Here is a 22,644-nt window from a genome sequence, read left to right on the forward strand (position 1 = left end):
AAAAATATAATAGAGAAATGACTACTAATTAATGATAAGGATAAATTAGGAACTTAGTTAAAATTATCTCTTAATTTTATAAATTGAACAAATATTATTGAACATCTATTTTAATATAGTAAACAAATAAAGATGGACGGAGGAAATAGTAAACTAATGTAAAAGGGGACCAATTTTTTTTTAGGGATATGACAATGATAATGTTGATGTTGCAAACGATATCTCATATTACAATTTATTATGAATAAGAGAAAAAAGTTATATATATGTGCGATGTAATGATAGAGATGCTCACGATTCAGTTTCTGATTAAAATTAAAATCAAATTAATTTAATAGGTTAAAATTAAAAATAATAAACCTTCATTGTGGTAAATAAAATAAAACCATAACGACGCGACAAAATATAGTAATGACGTATTAATTATCCAAATCTAAATATTTGTCCGCTTTTGTTTGTTTGTTTGTTTATGGAGTGTTATCAAACCTTACAAATTTAATGTAGACTATGGGTGTGTCCCCAGTATGGATATAAAATCTATTTTAATTTTTTATGTTTGGTTGGTTAAAATTTTTTGAAACTATTTTTCTTATAGAAACAGTTTTTTTTAAAATGAGAAAAATGATTTTGCTAATAAAAGTAGGAATAATAAGTTCCACAAGTGATATTTCACGCCGACTATTTTCCACCTATATCCTCCAATACATTTCATCTTCATCTTATTCATGTAGGTTGTAGGCTTGTAGCTCCATCACCACCACCCCACACCCTTATCCTTGATCCCATAATATTTGTCTAAATTATATGATTATTATTCTTTTTGTTTATGCATCGAATACAAAAAAATTAATTAAAAAATTCACTTATTTTCTTAATTTCTTTTTTTAAGAAAACAGTTTCCTTCGTACTGAACCCACCATATGTTATGATCTTGAATTTCTATTGAAATTACTTCTTCAGTATTTTTTTTAGTGTTGTTCTTTTTCATGCATTATTTTATTCACGTTTGTATTAATTTGTGTGGTAAGGACTTTAAAAAGGGCCTCGTCGTGTTAAATTACATTATGTGACGTATCCAGTAGTGGAAAAAGACTTTATTTGATTAAGACTATTTTTTTTTTCTTTTGTTGTTTTCATGAGTTTTTAATGCCATATATTCTTCGTTGTTTCATAATATAACATACTAATAATAGTGTACTAGTTATTATTATTATTATTTATGGCGGAATCTGCACATGACCATTGGGTCCACTAATCAACTCGTATTAAATTACAGGAAAATTTGACTAATAATTTTTGCATGAAGAGGACGTAACCATTCCCATAAATATAGCAACACAATTTTGAAATAAATGGATCATAAATGCGTATTAAATTCTTCCTTTCTGTAATTGCAAGAGTCCCGTTTCAACTAAAGAATGATGTGTTTATAGTTTATTCCCTCATCAAATTGACAATAATTAAACATAATACCTATGAATTTCAAGAGTCAAAATTCTTACTCTTGACTGTAAATCTAAACATATAATCTTTATATTTATTGAAATAAATTTAGTATTCAAAAATTATATATAAGAATATTATAAATTATTTTTATAAATAAAAAATTATTTCACTCTCGAAATTCTAAAGATATTTTATCTTGTGCATTGGAGAGTAGTGCCCGCCGGATTTTGGGTGACGTGGCTTTCCCAGCACGAAAACCTCTGCTCGCTGTTACATTCTCATTTGTATTGACTATCTGTCTTAAGTCACTTACTAATATAGTAATTAGTAATAACTTGCAATTATAAGTTAAATAATATTGACCTTATATAGATTAATTTGCTAGTACACAGTTGCGCAAGTTAGTGGCGTAGGCAGAAATTTAATAAATTATGTCAAAATTTTGAATAGTAAATATTAAAAAAAATCTATGATATAATGGTATTTTATACTATTTTTAATTAATATATTTTCAAACTCAATTCAAAGTAAAATTACAAAAAATATCTATATGAATTCGAATTTGGGACATCCAACAAGATTCTACAACCATCTGCCACCAAGCTATGCATATTTCTGTCAAAGTTAGGAGTTGAACCTGAGCAGGGCACCATGTAGTTTTTTGAGAGCTTACGCCGCTACGCTACAAGTTTTTTATATTTTTAAGGGTGTTCAAAATATTATATATATTAACTTTATTTTATATTATAATAAAAATTTTCAACAAAGGCGTCTACACAGTAGCGCCGCCCTTTGTGTAAGTTATACCTATTTACATGGTATAAATAATTTTCGCTTTATTTCATTAATATCTCAGTCGTACCCTGCTATACCTTTCTGATAAGGGTATCCATAAGTAGTACATCAAGAAAAGACTCAAAAGTAACATTGACATATTTTAATTTTTTAACATTGAAATACACTAAGTTTATTAAAAAATTGAAGACAAGATGACTGGATTAGGAGGGAGTAGTTGAGTTTTTCAGTACCTTTTTCTAATCATTATTGTTTTATATATTCATGAATTCTTTAATCAAAAGTCTAAAGAGACATATCTCTTCTGTCCAATAAACTCCCTGCCTCGCACCCACCCACGCACCTATCCTCTTGTGGGCAGTTAGCCACCCCCACCTCTCTCTCCTTAAAGAAACATTGCCATTTGCCTTTTCACAACTTGTTTTTTCTATAAGAACGGATCTGATATAGTGGATGAGACTATTTTTGTTTTAATCAGAGATTTTAGAATCGAATTCTGATATGAAAAAATTCTTAATAGGAAGCGCTATCTTCAAATGGGGCTCTACCCAATGTGAATTTAAAATAATTATACTTTAACACAGATATCAAACACCGAGTGAAAATAATATTATTGTTCTCTACAATCAGAAAACAGAAAATTTTATATGATCAAACAGAAATCCCCTCAAAAACAACTGCCACGTGTCATCAAACCATTCTCCATGAGACTCCTTCTAGTCCTCTAACTCTACTCATAACCAAATTTTCCTAATTTCAAAATTTACCGATTCAACTAATTAAGAAATCATATTCATCCCGCTGCCCTCAATACTTATATTAAGGTGTGTCACTCTTTTCTTCAGTCAATCATTTCTGTTAAATCCCATTTCTAAGTCATGCTAAAAGTCCTCAACGAAAAGCTTAAGCGCCTCTGTTTTGGTCTCCGGTGGCCCATGCGCCGCCGTTCGAAAAGCAAAATCAAGATTACTGTGAAACATCTCGGAAAATCGAATTCTCGGTCTCATTCCCAAATTGATCCATCAATTGCAAATGGGTCTGCAGCAATTCATCCCAGCAATGGTGAATTGAGTCGTTCTAAAACCGGACGTACAATACGTGTAGCTACATTTAATGCTGCCCTCTTCTCCATGGCACCAGCACTCCCGAAGAATTGTACTGACAGATCAGCTAGTTTTGATTTTGAAAATGACGAATTTGGAAAAGCTAATAAGTTGAGTGCTTACTATAATTTCAGAGCTAAATCAGCAAATGATCATCCTAAGAGTATACTTAAACAATCTCCTGTTCATCCCACAAAAGAAACCGATACTACTCTTCTGTTAAAAAGGCAAAGTTTCTCGAAATCGAAGTTAAGGGTTTCGATTAATTTACCAGATAATGAAATATCTCTAAAGAAAAGTGGGCAATTGAGGATTTTGGGATGTGATAATGAGAGATTTTCGGGGAGTGGTATATGTAGAGGAAAAGCTCCTTTAAGGTCTACTGTGAGTATGCCTCGGATTGATTGTCAGAGCTATAGAATCACGAGAAGTGTTCTTGAAGTTTTGAGAGAATTGAATGCGGATATTTTGGCTTTGCAAGATGTTAAAGCAGAGGAGGAAAAGGGTATGAAGCCATTATCGGATTTGGCTGTTGCTTTAGGGATGAATTATGTTTTTGCAGAGAGTTGGGCACCTGAATATGGTAATGCTATTATGTCAAAATGGCCAATTAAGTCTTGGAATATCCAAAAGATCTTTGATGACTCCGATTTCAGGTACTAATTAATGCTTATCGAAATTTATATGTGATTACTTTAAACGTGATGTGATCGTATTAATCGTCAGTACAAACCCTTAATGAATTATGTTTCTCTTCTTTTCTTTTTTGTCAAATAAATTACAAATTTGCCGAGGCTGAAACTACAGAAAGCACCATTGTCACTTTTTAGTATTCCCCACAAACAGATTTTTCATGGTAGATACTTTCTGCACCTTATGCTGCAGGAACTTTGTAATTAGTTTACTTCATATTTAATTCACAAAAGTACTTTATGTGTCATACATGTTGTACCTTGCTGTATTTTCTATGTCTTGACAAACTTATGCCAACCTAAAGCAAAAATTAAATGAATTAATAAAGTTACAGAAAGATTAATCATCTAAGCCAAAAGTTTAAGCAAATATAGAAATTCTAACCAGCTAATTTAGCGTGGTAAGATCCGTGTACACTCTACCTCCCCAGACTCCACTTAGTGGGATTTCACTGGGTATGATGTTGTTATTGTTGTAATTTAGTGCTCTGAGAGTATTTTTATTACTTATGAAGTATAGTATCCCAATAAAGTAACAGAAAATTCATAGTTTTTAAAAATCAAATACAGTAACTCACTAAGTTCAATTATCTGGTCTTAAACCTCTGGTAAATTTTATATTTTTCTTATGAAATATGTATGTCAAAATTACTAGTTTGTTTTTTGGCATAATATATATACAAACACTCAAATTTGGCTTTAACTGGCAAGTCACTCCACTTCAACTTGATCTCAATTGGACTAAACAATCCAACTCGTCCCCGTTGTGTCTCGTGGACACCCAACGCTGACTTGGCTCATACATATTTATAGGTGTCTAGATGATCACTTTGTAACTTGGAGTTTTCAACTGACAGCTTGACACTATGGAGACGAATTGAGGTGTGTAGAAGTGCATACTCAAAGTTAGAGTGTTTATAAATCAGTTGAGGCCGAGTTTGAGTGTCTGTTTATGTATTAGGCCTTTTTTTTTGTAAGTGGTTTAGTTTAACTGTTCATTTTGCGCGGATCTAAGGGTAGTATTCTGTATTCATGCAGTAATATGCAATTATGGTAGTTCGTTTGTCAAGATGTACATAAGCACTTGATTCAAATTTTACAAGAGAAGCACAGTACCATAGCGCGAAGTATAAAGAGACTATTGCATCTAATGAAAGGATGTTAATCTTTTATGTGAATGCAGAAATGTTCTAAAGGCAACAATTGATGTTCCTCGAGTTGGAGAATTAAATTTCTACTGCACGCACCTTGATCACTTGGATGAAAATTGGCGAATGAAGCAGATAAATGCAATAATCCAATCATCTGATAAGCCACACATTTTAGCCGGGGGTCTAAATTCTCTTGACGAAACAGATTACTCTCCAGAAAGATGGACAGAAATTGTAAAGGTATATACAATCCTAAATCCCATTTGGAAAAAGGAAAATTAAATCGTATATAGTGTTTGCTTCTTTCCTCATTCTGTTTGAATCATCGTTTTCCAGTATTATGAAGAGATGGGAAAGCCAATACCAAAAGTCGAAGTAATGAAGTATTTGAAGAGTAAAGAATATACTGATGCTAAGGATTTTGCTGGTGAATGCGAGTCTGTTGTAATGATCGCCAAAGGACAGAGTAAGATATTCCTTCTGTTTCAATTTATATGACGATCTTTTTGTATTGTTGGCTCAAATCTTGTTAAAATTGTACAGGCGTGCAAGGAACGTGCAAGTATGGAACTCGAGTGGATTACGTACTCTCATCATCTGATTCACCGTACAAGTTTGTTCCAGGATCATACTCGGTTTTCTCCTCGAAAGGAACTTCTGATCACCACATAGTGAAAGTTGATATGGTAAAAGTAGATACAGATTCTCACCACTACGTCAACAAGAAAAGGCGGGATTCAAAACATAAAGTAGTCAGAATTACTCATTCAAATCCAAACAAGGGTATATGGAAATAGACACGTGAAAACATAGGCAGATTGTTAATTATTGTGATTGATTTATGGCTTTTTGCTTTCTTCTCTGTTCTTTGTAAAAAAAGATCTCTTTGAGAAATCTTTTAGGGTGGGGAAAGTGTTGTTTCCACCTCATTGCACCTTGCTTTATAAAGGAAGATGTAAAAGGAACAGATAGACATAATTTATATGACAGATCTTGTGATTGAACAATTTATCTAAAGCAGTTTGAGCTTAACTATAAGAGCTAAATGTGCTGGTCCAGCTTGATGAATTTGTTCTGTTTCTTTAGGTTAAGCTAGCCTGAGGCGAATCCAAGATTTGAAGTTTATGACTTCCTATAACAACCTATAGTTAATACCTACAATAACAACTCGATAGAAAGTCATTATTTATAAAACTTTAGTGGATACATATACAGGGTCTCGACAAAAACTTATTAAATTTAAGTGAATCCACATATTACATTATTGGATATTGATCCTCACCTAATCACGACAGTGTGCTTACAATGAAGAATTACCTACCTAGTTTATACTTGTTTACTCGAGTTAGTTATGTAGAAGTAATAAATCTAACTATTCTAGAGGATAAACCGTAAGTTGCTGTGGTGTAGTGGTTATCACGTTAGTCTTACACACTAAAGGTCCCCAGTTCGATCCTGGGCAGCAACACTATTGCTGATCTTTTAAATGTTGATGATCACATGATTTTAAAAAGAAGATTTTTCGTAAATTCATTATTCATCTTTTGAAGTTTTTGATGATTGACAAATTTTGTACAGTGACATTCACATTTTTTTTTTGTGAGGACATTCACAGGTCCTCACAAATCTTCAAAGAAGAGACACACAAAGCAACACTGCCAAAGAAACTCATCAGTAACCTAAGTGCTATGGAGATTCAGCAGTGAAGACACTGACCTATGAAGAAAATTTATTTCCCAAAAAATTAAAAAATTTAACTATAGTATTATTATTTATTTTTTTTACATATATTGCCAGACGCCATGTATATAAGTGAATATCGTTTGTGACTTTGTGTTCTTAGTTTATTTTATATGCCATTGAATGAGTAAAATCATATATGCCATTGAGTTTTTCCATTAGTTTGATCTGTAAGCTGGGGTTTATAAGTCAAATGGGGTAAGTTGATTCGCATGAATTAAAATGAGTTAAGTTAATAAAGAAAAGAGAATATTAATTAATCTGTTCAAAAGATTATTTGAATTGAAATAAGCTAAACAAGGAGTTATAATCTAATCCCCTAAATAACACTTACTAAGTTCTTATTTCTTCAAATAACAAATAAAATTAATAAAACTTTTTTTCTTTTATCAAGACTATATATAATGATCAAACAAAATTTTAAGAAAATCTACTACATATGCACAAATTAACCCAACTTTAAATAGGTTGAAATAGACTATCAAAATAGATTGAATAAATAAATGAATGAATTGAGCGAGTCATTCATTTCGCGTTAGATTTGCCATCTTCTAGTCATACTCTTACTTTTTATTTCATTCTGTTTTAAAAAGAATATTTGCGACTCTTCAATTCAAACTTTTCATATAATATTTTTAAGACCACAATATTAAAAAATATGTCGATACACACATTTTATAAATGTTTAGTTTAAGATCATAACATTAATCAAAAATCCTATTTATTTTGTTAAACTTTATGTTAATTTATATAAATAATACTTATTAAACAATCCAAAACCCCACATGAGAAATGCATTGCTAAAAGAGTAGTAATTCCCAGCTACCAATAACTAAACTGTTCTTCAATTACAGCAAATTAAATTAAAAATAAATAACAAGTTCACAGTTGAGCCCACACAATCTATAGACGGTAAAAAGTTATAACTGAAACGGTAATAACAGTTAAAATGACTTAATTAGCTACAGTAAAATCTTTTTGTTTTCAGTTAGCTGCGCGCTCTAATTGTTTTGAGCTTCTTAAATAGTTCCAATTCAATGATTTCTCATTCGTATGGAAAATAACAAATTACAAGAACATTTCAATTTCCATGCAAAACTAGTTCGATCTCCCCGCTTTCTTTCTTACTTTTTTTTTTCATCGATCGATCAATTACTAGTAATTTAGAGAATCTGTCCATTTCAGTATACAAATTCTCTAATTCATTTCAATCTATGGCGAACAAAAACAAAGGCAAGTCTATCGAGTCATCAGACTCCATTGATGATTATAATAAACGACTTGTACCCAACATTTCATTAGATATATTGACAGAGAGCCTAGGATTTGAGAGCTTTAACGAGAAATCAAAATGCATTTTCGATGAAATAGTAGAGGCAGCGGAACGAAGATCAAGATCAAGATCAAATACAAATGCCAAAGAGGAAATAAAATCTACTACTAATGCAGCAGTTAGAGATTTCCCGCCACTTCTATCAAGTTTGTATGAGAGTGGACGGCCCAGATTTAATCTAGAAAAAGTGCGGGAAAACGGACGGTTACAGATTTCAAGCGTGAAAAACACTCGTCCGGAGGTTATTGTTGAACGTACACCTCCAGGTGCAGATCATGAAGAAAGTGATGGCCGAGTCAGAATAAAGTTCATCGATGGAAAAACAGATTGTTCTTCTTCTTCTTCTTCTTCTGGTAAGGAGGAATAATAATACAAGAACAGTAGAAACAAGAAAAATCTTGAAAATGGCAGTTATAGTGAATATTTGTGTTGATATAGTGATAGAACTGATAGTGAGGGTAGTTTAGTAATTTCGTTCTATTTGGATCCTGCATGAAGAATAAATGTAAATGTGTGTGGCATGCAAAAGAAAAAAAAATCAAAAAGATTTTATGGCGATCTTGTTTCTTTTAGATGAATGATGATCTTATTGTGTTTATGGAAAAATATATTGATTTAGAATAATTAAGTAATATAATAAGGTGAAAATATATACTATAGTACATCTTTCAATTTTATTATACGGGAATTTGTTTGATTGAATATGAAATTTGAAAAAAAAAATGGATTTTTGGAATTTGAAATTTGTGATTTTATGTTTTGAGATTTAAAATGTCTATAAAATAATGTTGGTAAAAATAAAATGAAGTTAAATTTTTTTTTGAAGAAGATTGATTTTTTTAAAACATGAAATGGAACATATATGAAGTATTAATTAATAACAAATGAGTAATAATAAAAGATGATTTGGCGTAAATATTGAATGTGATTACGTATTTGGTGAGGTGCATTGGATGGGGAATTTGCATTTGATGTCCCTAATTTTCCATTTTTTTGGTTACTTGATCCATTAAAGAATTTTACCCAACAGGCTAAAAATGACTTTTACCAAAAATTATTTCTTTTGCTCAGTTTCATTTTGTTGTATATATTTAACTGTAATTTTATTTAATGCATCTAATTAATTCTACTATTTAGAAATCAGGCTCAACTCATTCCAGATTGGATAAATTTAGTAGTATTTTTTAATAATTCTAATATGATAAGTTTTATTTTTTGATATTTATATGGATGTATTATTTTGTTAATATTTCAGGACCACCAATATATATTTTTCATGTTATTTAAGTTATATCCCGTTTTTAAAATTATTTAACTTGTAATTAGTATTGATAAACTTCACAATAGGAACCTGCCTAATTTGCCAAAGAACTGCGAGGTTTAGAGGTAAATTCAGATCATACTAAAGCTAAAAAAAAAATATTAATTACTAGCTAGAAGAGATTGTTTATCAAAAATATTACTTGAATTGGTTGAATGATTTTGAAACTGGAATCACATAATTAATTCTAACTATATATTAGTTACTTTGTAATTTTTGAAACTCTAATTAAATAGTAAATACTTCATAATTTCTGAGTATATATTAAACAACGTCCAACCAGCTATCTATCTGAAAGAGATTAATCCCTTGATTTATTTTATTAACCTCAATAGTTTATATACACAAATGCAAGAGTATAATTAGGCTATAATTAAGGAAACTAAATATCTCTATATTATGAACTAAATAAACTAAATATCTCTATATTAGGAACTAAATATATGCAATCTGTTACAATCTGTCAGAATATATTTTCATATATTCTAACACACCCCTGCAGTCGAAGCGGGAGGTTGCCGAATGCTAAGAATGTCCCGAAAATCCTCAAATAACACCAACAGAAGACCTTGGGTGAAAATATCTGTAATCTGATAATGAGAGGGGACATGTAACACTTGAATCTGGCCATAAGCCATCTTTTCCCGTACAAAATGTATATCCATCTCAATGTTCTTAGTGCGTTGATGCTGAACAGAATTACCAGCCAGATAAATGTCACTAACATTATCACAGTAAATCAAAGTAGCCCGTGGAATAGGACAATGAAGTTCCAAAAGCAAGTTTCGCAACCAACACGACTCAGAAACCACATTGGCAACCCCTCGGTATTCTGCCTCTGCACTTGAATGAGACAAAGTAGCTTGACGTTTGGCGGACCATGAGATCAAGTTATCACCCATAAAGACACAATAACCCAAAGTCGAACGTCGTGTATCAGGGCACCCACCCCAATCAATATCAGTATACGAGACAAGAGTGATTGTGGAAGAGGGATAAAGGTGAAGACTATAATCCAAAGTACCTTGTAGGTAGTGCACGATGCGCTTGAGAGTGTTATGTGCCCATCTCGTAGGTCATGCATGAATAAGCATGCCTGTTGCACAACATAAGTAATATTCGGTCTCGTGAATGTGAGGTATTGCAGTGCCCCTACAAGACTCCGTTAAAGAGATGGGTCCTCAAACGGTATGCTCGTAGTAGCCTCGAACTTTGGTTTTGGAGAAATCGGAGTAGGAGATGTCTTACACGATGACATGCCAGCTCGGTCAATGATCTCGGCCGCATACTTTCTCTATGATAAAAATAAGCCACTTGTATGACGAGTGACAACAATGCCCAAGAAATAACTCAACGGGCCCAAATCCTTCATAGCAAATTCGGAGCTAAGAAGCGATATGATAGACCGGCAGAGCGCATCAGAGGAAGTAGTTAAAATAATATCGTCGACATACAATAAAAGATAATCCATAGAAGTACCTTGACGACAAAAAAGCAAGGAATGATCGGTATTACTGTGAGAAAACCTAAGGGTACAGACATAATCAGCAAATCACTTATACCAAGCCCGCGGAGCTTGTTTCATCCCATAAAGAGATTTCTTCAGCAAACACATATTATTAGGTCTATCAGGATCCTGATAGCCCAAAAGTCGATACATGTAAATAGTCTCCTTGAGTTCTCTATGTAAGAAAGCATTTTTGACGCTAAGTTGATGAATCGGCCATGCCTTGGAGAGAGCCAAACTAAGAACCGAACAAATAGTCGCCGATTTGACAACTGGACTAAATGTCTCACCACAATCCATGCCAACCAGTTGGGTTTTACCATCACCTACAAGACGAGCTTTATGTCGCTCAAACGAACCATCAGATTTTTCTTTATGAGCAAAAATCCACATACACCGAATAACATCAATATTTAGAGGACGGGGCACCAATTTCCACATCTTATTTTGAATAACATTACATTCATCATCCATAGCCAATTTCCAATTCGGATTATGAAGAGCAGACACAAGATTACGGGGTAGAGGAAAATTCGAGATGGATGTAAGAAGGTTGAAGGACCTCTTAGGCTTATAGATCCCATGTTGACTCCTAGTAAAAAGACCGGTGGGTAGCTAGAGGGAGATACGAGAGTGGGTAGAGAAGGAGAGCTAGGTGGGAGAGCGGAAGAAGACGCTGGGGCCGACCTAGCAGGCAGCGAAAGAGCGATCTGTCCAGGTGAGGGGGCAGAGCTGCTGGCTGGGAATGATGGGATGGGCAGCGGTGCGGGAGAAATGGGGTGATCCGGCGAGTTTGTGGAGGTAGTGAGATGACGAACCACATGGAGAGATAGTCTATTGTCTAAAAATTGGTATGTGTGATTTTAAGGAATATGTAACTTGAAAAAAGGAAATTGCGTCTCATTAAATATTATGTGACGGCTAATGATGATTTTTCTAGATAACAAATCAAAATATTTATACTCACGATGATGTGATAGATATCCCAAAAAAACACACAGAGTTGATCGGGGTTGAAGTTTGTTTATGAGTGTGGAGTGTATGAGAGGATAACATAAACACCCAAATACACGAAGATGGGAATAAGAGGGATCCTTCCGATAAAGAATGCGAACAGGGGATTGATAGTTTACCAGTTTATGAGAAAGAATGTTGAGAAGATAAGTTGCCATTTACAAAGCATGATGCCAAAAGTAAGGAGGAAGGGAAGCATGGGCCAATAAGGTACGAACAATGTTATTAATCATACAGATTTATCTTTTGGCTTTCTCGTTTTGAGGAGATGTGTGAGGACATGACAATCGAAATGACAGACCATTAGCTCTACAGAAGTCCCAAAAGGGGCCATTATCAAATTTCTTGCCATTATCACATTGAATATTCTTGATGTCCCGCTCAAAGTGAGTTCGAATAAATGTCTTGAAAGTTAAAAATGTGGAAAAGATTTATGATTTGTGCGATAAAAGAAACGTCCACAAAAATTTAGAATAATCATCCATAAATAAGACATAATATCGATGACCTGAGGAATTCAAAACGGGTGATGTCCAAAGATCACTATATATAATATCAAATGGCATAAGAGTGCTAGAATTCGAAGCATAAAATGGCAACTTAACATGTTTTCCAAGCGGACAAGAATGACAAATACGAATATCTCTACTTGGATTACAATCAATCAATTTAATTTTCCTAAGGGAATTCAACACAGGTGCTCCCTGGTGACCCAAACGAACATGCCAAAGAGATGGTGTCAAAGTAGCAAAATTAAATGGTAAAGTGACCAGATTGGTGATCAGATAAAGCTCTCCCCGACTATTACACCTCATTACCAGCCTCTCCGTCTGAAAATCCTTCACATAAAATCCAAAGGGATCAAAATTAGCAGAGACAGAGTTATCAGTGGTAAATTTGCGGATGAACACCTAATTTTTAACTAGGTGAGGGGAATGAAGAACATTGTTTAAGTGCAAGAAAGGACACAGGAAAGACAAAGTCGTGTGACCATACCCATGAATTGGAATTGATTAACCATTACTAATAATTATACCATGTTTATTGCTCTTATTAAAATAAGACGTGAGGTTACCTTGCGTGGATGTCATGTGAGAAATGGCACCGGTGTTCATGCACCAATTTACATCCGGAGGAGTGATACCAAGAGTATGCATGGCAGTTTCAATATCCGTAGGAGTAGGGGCTATCGTATAGACCTGCTGAGGTCGGGGGCCAAGAACACCCGCTCGTGGTGGTTGCTGCTATCTATAATTGGGTCGGGACCAAGAAGTTGAAGGATATAGATACGATGGTATAGCCCAAGGACCCCATGATGCCATCCACAGCCACTGCTGCCCGTCAGCCCATGGAGAATAGGGCGAAGGGTTCTGCCCTGCTGACTGCTGTCTAGTACCGCGGTTGTTGCCGCCTCCCAACTGACCACCACGCCTATATTATCGCTGCTGCTAGCAGCTCCTTTGCCTCCTCCACGACCACCGTTGTTGCCACGATATTTTCCTCCATTATTACTTTGGTTGTGGTTCTTCTTCCCACCATTAAAATTGCGGTTGGAAGAGAAATTATCGGGAACATCAGGAGGACCCTCGGACGAGCGAGTAATTAAGGCAGCGGAGGAGCTTTGGGACGCTTTCTTAGCACCGCCAACCTCCTCAAGAGTGAGCATCGAACGGGCTTGATACCCTAGAAGAAGAAGAAGGTCGGATCGTGCCCTAGAAATCTGATACCATGAAAAAGATTAATCCATTGATTTATTTCATTAACCTCAATAGTTTATATACACAAATACAAGAGTATAATTAGGCTATAAATAAGAAAACTAAATATCTCTATATTAGAAACTAAATAAACTAAATATCTCTATATTAGGAGCTAAATATATATAATTATATATTCTAACACTATCATTTAATTAGTTTTTGTACTATACTTGAAACTTGTTATTCTTCAGAGGAAGAAGAGAAAAATTAGTTGGAGAGATATTTGAAGTGAAATAGCACAAAAGTTAAGTGTCAAATACACATTTAAACTATCTTCTCTTTTTGAATTTTACATCAAAACTATTAGGAGTGTAAGTTTCATACATAAACTATCACTCATTAGTTTGAGAAACATACCTCTCACTCTTATTACACTCTTTTGATGGTGTGTGTACTACAAACTCTCTTTTATTTTAAAAAATTATCACATGACACTCTACATGGACAAAATATTTCACTTTGACAATAAATAAATAAATTATTAGTATTAGTTAAAAGTTAAAAATTAAAGTATCACTATCCCCAAAAAAAAGAAATTAATTTTTTTTAAAATAAAATTTAAAACATTTTTACCCTACTCTACCACCTCCCCCCCCAATTTTTATTTATTTTTATTTTAATTTTTTTTTTATAGATTTCTTTTTAAAAAATAAAATTTTAATTTCCGTTATATTCGGTACGAAAACAGAAAAGAAATATTTTTCTAAAAATATATGTATATATCTAACACAAAAAGAGAAAAATATAAAAAATAAAATAAAAAATTGGGAGTGAAGGGTTAGATGGGGTAGAGTAGATTTTTTTTTAAAAATAAAATAATATCTAAAACAATTTTGAGAAGGAGTGGGTGGTTGTGGGGGTGGGTATAGGGGGAGGAGGTGGTAGAGTTGGGTAAGAAAAATGGTTAGAATTTTTCTTCTCAATAAAACAGAGAATGTATTACACACACCAATGAACTAATGAGTGATTAGTTTATGTATGAAACTCAGACTCTCAATAATTTAGTAGGAGTGTGCATCGGTTGGTTCGATTTTATGTATTATCGATTTTTAAATATATACGCTAAATCAATAACAAACTAATAAGATATTTTTATCGGTTTTTGATCGTTAACGGTTCGATTTTCGATAAAATAGTCATAAATAAATATATGACTTCGCACTTCTCTAACAATTTGACGCCATGTAGTGAAACAAGCAAATCAATTGTAAATGCTTTGATATAGTGAAAGAAGAAAGATAATGAGAAGTTGCATCAATAACAACAGATGTAGTACGAAAGCTACATCAATTACATGTTACATCCAAAACATAATATGAAATTTTTGATGTTAATCAAATTAGAGATGTTTACGAACTTGCAAAAGCTACAATAACAAACTAATCTTTAGGTTTTGAAAAAAGAGTAAGGACAAACGCAGTGTGAAGTAGTAGTGATATAGACATATAGTGTCTAGTTAGGTTAATATTTAATATTTATGAAGGTTAAAGTAGTAAATTACTATTGTCTTAATGGTTTATCGATTTACCTCAATAATAAAAACCGAAACCGAATCGTTAAACCGATATTTTTTTTTATAAAACCATTAAAAACTCGTTAACCCAATAACATACTAGCAATAACCCAATAATATTTTTTCGGTTTAATTTATTGATCGATTTGATTTTTGTACATCCCTATAATTTAGACATGAAATTCAAAAAATAGATATAATTTAGATTTTGTTTTTTTACAGTTGACTCGCACAAAATATATGATACGCAACCGAATAGTTATACTCAAGTGGACCACTATATATGATTACGAGGGGTCCAAATCCTATTTAGTTACCTAATTTGTCATCTATAAATAATCCATTTAGCATCAATGTTATTTTTCGATACACACTCATTTATGCATACATTTCTTTTTAAGCAAAAGCTCCCAGCTTCTCACTTCATAATAACGACTTGATTACTTTCTTACTTTCTATTCATTGTCTCTTATTATTGATGTGATTTATTTCATTCACAAGATCAATCTCACTCACGGACCGTCAAATTCCATTGTACCATTTTCCAGATAAACAATAACGGTATCATGCCTCTCATGTAAGTGTGTTTCAAATTGGATCCAAGTAAGAGTTTGAACGCCCTTGCAAGCACAATGCTATTTCTTAAAGATAAATCAATGAGGAGAAAAGCTTTTCTTGACTAACTAAATGATGCTCTTCCCACAATTTAAAGAGGACAAAAAAAGGTACTGGAACAGGTCACTCTACCCTTTTCCTTCATCAATTAACAGTGTTCATACCTAAAAAAAAATTGGAAAATGTGATCCATGATGCAACAAACACTCAAATGTAGTTTCAACCGGCAGCACGCATACTGTCCTGGCAACTCCTCTGGCTATTTGATGGAGTAAATTTCATGATGAACCGAAGCGCTGAGGTAGAATTTTATGATGCATTAATAGCAGCCTGAATTTGTTCCAAAGTTCTTCCTTTGGTTTCAGGTACTACCTTTATCACAAACAAAATGGAAAGTGCATTGACTGCAGCATACAGAATGAAAGTACCTGCAAACAGTGAAACTAATGTGAGTTGAAAAATCTTATTTAGTTTTTTTTGCACGATTCTCATTTTTTGCCTTACTTTAGAAATGATATCTTCTGATGACTGCTTACCGAAAGAATTCCAGGTCATGAGGAAGTTAAAAGTGTAGGAGCACGCCCATGCTCCGAACCAATTCACTAGTGTTGCAAGGCTCCCAGCAGCACCTTTAATATTGATAGGATATATCTGCACAAAAGGCAATTCTTAAACTCAAAATGTCTCGAGAATGTTAATTGGAGGATTCAGGATAGTATAGATTTACATACCTCTGACATCACAACCCACGGAACTGCTCCCATTCCTACTGAAAAGGAACCGATATAGACCTGCATTTGAGAACAAGTATTAGATAAACTAGAACGAAAATCTCTATGTTTTTTTTTTTTCAGATCGGGGATCGGGGTAAGATATTGTGCGGAGGACAATGTTAGAAAGAATAGGTAATGGTACCAGTATGCCTGTTACAGCAAGTATCGGCGCTGCCTTTATTGCAATTTCGTGTCCCTGGTCCAAATAATTTTATTTTTTTGTCAAAATGTTCAAGAGACATGCTAAGAATTTTAAGCAGTTTCGGTTTTAATGCTGACCTTCAGATAGAATGAGACTCCTGTTAGTATACAACCTATGACAAGTCCTGTTCCAGAAACCTGCAAAGATATCGCTATCATTATATTCTGTGAATGCAACGTGTAATATCCTCTAGAAAATAGCTTTCTTTTTCGAGATATACCAATAAAAGAGGTTTTCTTCCAGCCCTGTCAATTAAGGCTGCACCCAATGCGGTGATGGGAACCTGATGAAGAAAATAAAGTGAATTATCCGTTATAACACCAAACCTTAGGAGGGAATCTAGCATACATAGAGAACTGAGAGAGTAAGAGTTGAAACCTGTATAATTGCATAGATTATAGTTCCGATATCAGAGGGGAACCCTGCAAATAACTTTATCATTCAACACGGAGTTCTTTGCTTCAAATTATTGAGGTAAAGGGAAATGAAATGAGATTTTGTATTTTACAGGCGTACAAACTTAACTTGAGTATATACATACCAATGGCGAAGAAAGTAGTCTAAGGAGGTTAGTGAGGTTTCAAGTTCCTAAGCATTATTACAATATTGAATGTCCTATGTTTCTTGTCGCGTGTGTAAAATGATATTTGACAATGAGGGATTGCTACCTGAGGACTCAAATATGCTACCGGTGTAGAAACAGATTCCATTGATTCCACCAAACTGTTGAAACACCATAAGTCCAATTCCCACCTGTCCATAGATTTATCATAAATATAAATTAACCAACAGTTTCAGCTACCAGAATGTCGAAAAAAAATGTATGGAAAAGGAATTTTACTATGAGTGAGCTCGAGTATCTTCTTTGAAACAAATCAAGCAAGTTGACTTTAGGAAGCTTTTCGAGTGTTTCTATATAATCCTGTCAGGCAGATCAGATATGGAATATTAGGGGAGTATTTAAAAGTTTTAGATGGTTTCCGAAGAATGAAAGAAACTGAAATTTGAGCTTTCGAGAATAACGTACCTTGATTTCAGCTGCCTCCTCAGATATGTCAGCATCTTTGCCTCGAAGTTTACGTAGTGCAAGTTCAAACTCCTTTTGATGTCCTATTTTTGCCTATTACATATGGTGGAAATGTTAATGTCATTTTCTTGATTACTGACAGTAACAACTATTAACCATTTGCTTTTGTAACTCACCAACCACCTAGGTGACTCTGGAATGATAAAGAGACCGAAAAGGAGAATAGCACACGGAATTAATCCTGGAAAAAAGTAAAACAAAGTCTTATCCCTTGAATACATTGTTCATTGTGGTTATTTCTGTGTATACAGCTTGATGTTAAAAACAAACCTGTTAACGCTAACGTCCTCCATGTCATCATAGTTCCTATAATGAAGGCAACTGAGACTCCACAACATATCATCAGCTGGAGGTTTAGACGTAACAAACAGTCAACGCTATGATAATCAAGAGCCAACAGCAACAATATCTACTCCATACCCAATAATAGTATAGTATGCTTCTTCCTATTTAGCTTTTCTTCATTTCTGTGAAGACTCAAATAACCCCATTGTTTTCATGTTATCTCAGCTAAAGAGATGGTGATATAGACTACTTATAATTAAATGATAGAAAAAGTGATCCTATTAATACTATATAATATCAACTATAAATACAGGAAGTGTATGGAGAACATATAGCAAGTTTATTACTTTACCTGGTTTATGGTTGTCAAAGCTCCTCGTAAATCTTTAGGTGCAATTTCAGCTATAAATACCGGCACCTGATTTGTTGTTGTCCAAGGGAAATGTCGGAATCAAGAAGGTTGAAAACATACTACAGTTGGATATTTTGATAAAACTACAAAATCTCTAGGAAACCGATTAATGTACCACATAAGAGAAAACTCCCATTCCGTATCCTGTTGCCAATCTTCCAATGTCCAGAGCAAGTGCTCCCTTGAAGATAGAAAAAATAATTATCAGTTTGTAAGACCTACGTGGCAATTCCTTTTTCATGAATATGATAAGAGAGCTTGTAATAAACCTGAGCGAAGTAAATGGCTAACCATCCAGCAACACAGAAAGCACTTGACATTCTCATTGCCTGTTTGTGTGTTACATACATAATTATCAGGCTGTATAAAGACAATATGTTAAGGTGGATATTGGTTTAAGAATTTTCTTCAGCTTACCCCTTTACGACCAATATAATCAGCGATTGGACCGCTTGTGATTGCTCCAATCATTGCACCAAATGTCAATATTGAACCAAAGAGCGAGAACTGTATTGGAAAAATGTTGGGGCATATTCAATGTATGGTCCAATACAAAAGCACAGGTCAAGAATACCAAAAATTTCTCCGACAAAATTGATATTCCATTAAGGAGGGGAGAATTCTAATCAATGTAGATCCTTGATATCATGTTAGTGTTCTTTCCTCCAGTACAACCTTTTCCTCTAGTACAGCCACCCTTTCCAGAAAATTAACCAACTCCATACAAACACTCCATCCTAATACTAGTTCTTTATCGTTTGAGTCCTTGTGGGTTGGAGTCCTACATCTGTTGGGGAAGGGACTAATGGTCTGCTTATATGGATATGGACAATTCTTTCCTCGTGATCTAGCTTTTGGGGTTGATTTAAGTCCAATATCCATTTCTTTACATGGTATGAGAAACAGGTCCATTTCCGTTTGGACATCAGGTCCACGCTCTAGTAAGGCCTGAGCGTGAAGGGAGTGTTAGAGTGGGTAGAATGCTACATTGGTTAGGGAATGGATTGGTTATTTGTTGATATGGACTTGGGCAATTCTTCCCTCGTGAACTAGCTTTTAGGATTGAGTTAAACCCAAAATTCATTTCTTTATAGTTTGATCACAAAAGTACAACAGGCTGATTGCTGGTGAATTGAGCATTCTTGATTATATTAACTAAAAAAATGCTCACCTAACCAAGTGAATGAGTGAAGGATTTAACTTATATATACTAACAGTAAGAATTTTTACACCATACGAGTAGTTTCACTAATGTAGCATGTTATCTGCCTAATTTTCCTGGCTACTAATCTCACTTATGATGGATTATTACATGTAGTTATCGTCTGTAACTTGATCGTATAGAACTTCTTTTACACTGCCAATATATAGAAATCATACTCTTTCAAAAAAAGAAAAAAAAACATTTATTTTGAAAAGTACTAAAATCAAAAGCAAGACAAACAAATTGAAACCGAGGTAGAATGAGTACATCTTTTGTCTAACTAACCTCTGCTATAGATAAATTAAGATCCTCTCTGATGGCGGATTGTGTTGGTGATGAATAGCCAGCCTGAAAAGGGGGAAAAAGAAAGATTTAATTTATACACACTAACAACAATCAGTAATCAATTTTATCGCGTTATCAACTAATGTTTATCCAAAAAATTTACCTTATAGACAAATATTTTTTTTATGTACAAACACCAAGTGCATAGAACTTAATTAAACTAGCGAAACAATAGAGTTGATAATCACTCAATTATAATCTCCAAAAGTCATGTGACTATTAGTTGAGTGAATCAGTAGAACCTTAAATGGACTAATAAGAAAGATGAACTTACACAAGATCCAAATGCAAAGGAACCACAAACAGCCACAAATGTGCTAAGGTAAACCATGCACCTATCTTGTTTCTTCTCATAGCATCCATTTTCAACATCTTCTTCTTTTACACTTTTATTTGTTTGGATTATAAGAGGAGTTCTTATTTCTTCATGTACCCTCTTCTCACTATGCTCTATTTCTTCCTTCATATTTTTTTTCTTTGTTGTTTGCCTTAGACTATAGAAAAGTAAGAAGATTTTCTTAGAGGCAATCAAGAAAAGAAGGGAGTTTATGGATGAGCATCATATGCGTACTTTTTATGCTTGTGGAAATTTTACAAATGGTACCTTTCTTATATTTAATTTAATTTTCTAAGTGTAAATTAGATCTACGTCCCAAATTTTGTGGCAATAGTGACTTGGCAGAGCTCTAGAACAGATGTGTCAAACTTATTAAAGTCACAAAACTAATTAGTAATTAGGTAATTTCTAATTAGGAAAAAGGGGGCGGATTATAATGAGGAATATGTGTGTTCGGTAGAAATTAGAATACAAGAGTTTTAAAATATATTATCTAATCAGATAAATTTATACACTATATTTCTCAACTATAGCGAGAATTTTAAAAAGCTATTAAAGATGGCGAGAATTAAGACAAATAATAGTTTTAGAATTAGTGATATAACGATTTTTGAAATTCACTTTATATTCAGTAATATAATGATTTGCTATGATATAACAATTTAATTTGTATTTATTGTTATATTACTAATACAAAGCTAATTCTTATATAATTGACACAGAGCGAATTCAAAAATTCCAATTGTGAATTCACTCATCAATTTTTATATTCAAATTTGTCAACAAAAAAAACTTTTTTTCCTGTGTGTTTGGTTCACACACTTGACTCTTTTCTGACTGTAACCTACTGCTAATCCCCTTTCTTACGTTTTTATTTTCTCTTTTTAACCCCTTCTAATTTGGGGTCGTTTAAGATCCATTAAAATCATTTGAATATGTATATTCTTTGTCCATACAGCTCATTTGTCTTTTCATTTAATATTGTGCTAAATATCTTAACAAAAACTGTGGTCCTTATCCTAAGCTACTAGGCTTTCTCCCTTAATTATTTAATGTATATACAAAATTATGTCTGAGATAGAATTAGGTTCGATAGAATTTGGTAACATTAATTTCAATTTTATAATATTTGTTTAAAATTCTACTTAATATGTGTGAGTTTATTATCAAGAACTCAATGTTTTTAAAAATTCATAACTCATAAATTTAAATTTCTAGCTCCATTAACTTGAAAAAAAACAAAACATAGACAGGCAGACTAAAGGACAAAGATTAGCTGAGTAGTATGTTTTTGGGGGTATTCTACATATGACAATTTAAAACTCAAGATACTTCAGCATCCAGCTAGGTATCTTAATTTTACGTAGTTCCAATTCAGAAGAGGTCATTGGTTTTCTTGATCCAATATTTTTGGCGTCTTAAGACATGATCTGCGTGAAAAATGCTTCAATATATCAACTTGCACCATGATATTGACAGAGATCAAGAACAATTTTGATTACCCAACTTTTGAAAATTTGCTTGATTAGGAAAGTTAGGTATCCGAGGGTATAAGGGGAATAATGCATCTATCAAATCAAATGAACATAAAGGGTGTGTTTGGTATGAAGAAAATGTTTTCCATGTAAATATTTTTCTAGAAAATGTTTTTTTGGAAAATAAGTTGGTTTCTAACTTATTTTCTCATGTTTGGTTGGTGATTGGAAAATAATTTCTATTGTTTGGTTGGTGAATGAAAAATATTTTTCAGAAATTATATTTTATTATTAGTTAGAGAGTGGAAAATACTTTTTAGGAAAATAGTTTCTGACATGAAAATCAATTCGGACCTGACCCCGACACCCTAATCTAGACACGATCGATCAATCTGGGGTTCAATACTGACAGTCGAATCGAGATCCGACTTTCAAACCGGGACCCAACTCTACTTTCGATCCAATCTTTCAAATTAAGACTCGATCCCGACTTTTGAACCGTGACCCGACCACTCCCGACTCGAGACCTAAATT

At 33.4% G+C, this 22,644-nt stretch overlaps 3 protein-coding genes and 1 non-coding gene across 4 annotated transcripts; 3 read left to right on the plus strand and 1 right to left on the minus strand.

Annotated features, from left to right (window-relative positions):
• Positions 1–2,856: 2,856 nt before the first annotated feature.
• Positions 2,857–6,215, plus strand: LOC129882870 (uncharacterized). The gene is made up of 4 exons (XM_055957359.1): positions 2,857–4,000; positions 5,220–5,427; positions 5,524–5,653; positions 5,731–6,215. Exons 1-4 carry the CDS (start codon positions 3,120–3,122, stop codon positions 5,982–5,984), a joined length of 1,473 nt encoding a protein of 490 aa, XP_055813334.1. The 5' UTR covers positions 2,857–3,119; the 3' UTR covers positions 5,985–6,215.
• A 367-nt stretch (positions 6,216–6,582) lies between these two features.
• On the plus strand, positions 6,583–6,655 carry TRNAV-UAC (transfer RNA valine (anticodon UAC)). The gene has a single exon. It is a non-coding gene; the product is annotated as a tRNA-Val (tRNA).
• A 1,486-nt stretch (positions 6,656–8,141) lies between these two features.
• Positions 8,142–8,818, plus strand: LOC129883666 (uncharacterized). Its single transcript, XM_055958285.1, has one exon. The coding sequence runs from the start codon at positions 8,142–8,144 to the stop codon at positions 8,625–8,627; it is 486 nt and encodes a 161-aa protein (XP_055814260.1). The 3' UTR covers positions 8,628–8,818.
• Positions 8,819–15,953: 7,135 nt separating this feature from the next.
• LOC129882871 (sugar transporter ERD6-like 7) lies at positions 15,954–20,894 on the minus strand. The gene is made up of 18 exons (XM_055957360.1): positions 20,573–20,894; positions 20,239–20,301; positions 19,167–19,256; positions 19,019–19,078; positions 18,865–18,930; positions 18,690–18,755; positions 18,323–18,398; positions 18,169–18,233; positions 17,993–18,085; positions 17,807–17,887; positions 17,634–17,718; positions 17,344–17,387; positions 17,186–17,248; positions 17,043–17,102; positions 16,906–16,959; positions 16,722–16,781; positions 16,527–16,641; positions 15,954–16,418 (listed from the first exon to the last, which is right to left on the minus strand). Exons 1-18 carry the CDS (start codon positions 20,762–20,764, stop codon positions 16,300–16,302), a joined length of 1,452 nt encoding a protein of 483 aa, XP_055813335.1. The 5' UTR covers positions 20,765–20,894; the 3' UTR covers positions 15,954–16,299.
• Positions 20,895–22,644: the final 1,750 nt, after the last annotated feature.

The sequence above is a fragment of the Solanum dulcamara genome, chromosome 3 (assembly GCF_947179165.1).
Source record: "Solanum dulcamara chromosome 3, daSolDulc1.2, whole genome shotgun sequence".
In the NCBI taxonomy this organism is placed as follows: domain Eukaryota; kingdom Viridiplantae; phylum Streptophyta; class Magnoliopsida; order Solanales; family Solanaceae; genus Solanum; species Solanum dulcamara.

Bases quoted from the DNA above. Each gene is read 5' to 3' on its own strand.
- LOC129882870 (XM_055957359.1), top strand. From the start codon at position 3,120: ATGCTAAAAGTCCTCAACGAAAAGCTTAAGCGCCTCTGTTTTGGTCTC. The intron at 5,428-5,523 runs GTATATACAATC...ATCGTTTTCCAG, and splicing joins GATGGACAGAAATTGTAAAG to TATTATGAAGAGATGGGAAA. The intron at 5,654-5,730 runs GTAAGATATTCC...AAAATTGTACAG, and splicing joins AATGATCGCCAAAGGACAGA to GCGTGCAAGGAACGTGCAAG.
- LOC129883666 (XM_055958285.1), top strand. From the start codon at position 8,142: ATGGCGAACAAAAACAAAGGCAAGTCTATCGAGTCATCAGACTCCATT.
- LOC129882871 (XM_055957360.1), bottom strand. From the start codon at position 20,764: ATGAAGGAAGAAATAGAGCATAGTGAGAAGAGGGTACATGAAGAAATA. The intron at 17,103-17,185 runs GTATATCTCGAA...ATATCTTTGCAG, and splicing joins GAAGAAAACCTCTTTTATTG to GTTTCTGGAACAGGACTTGT. The intron at 16,419-16,526 runs GTAAGCAGTCAT...CACTGTTTGCAG, and splicing joins CATGACCTGGAATTCTTTCG to GTACTTTCATTCTGTATGCT.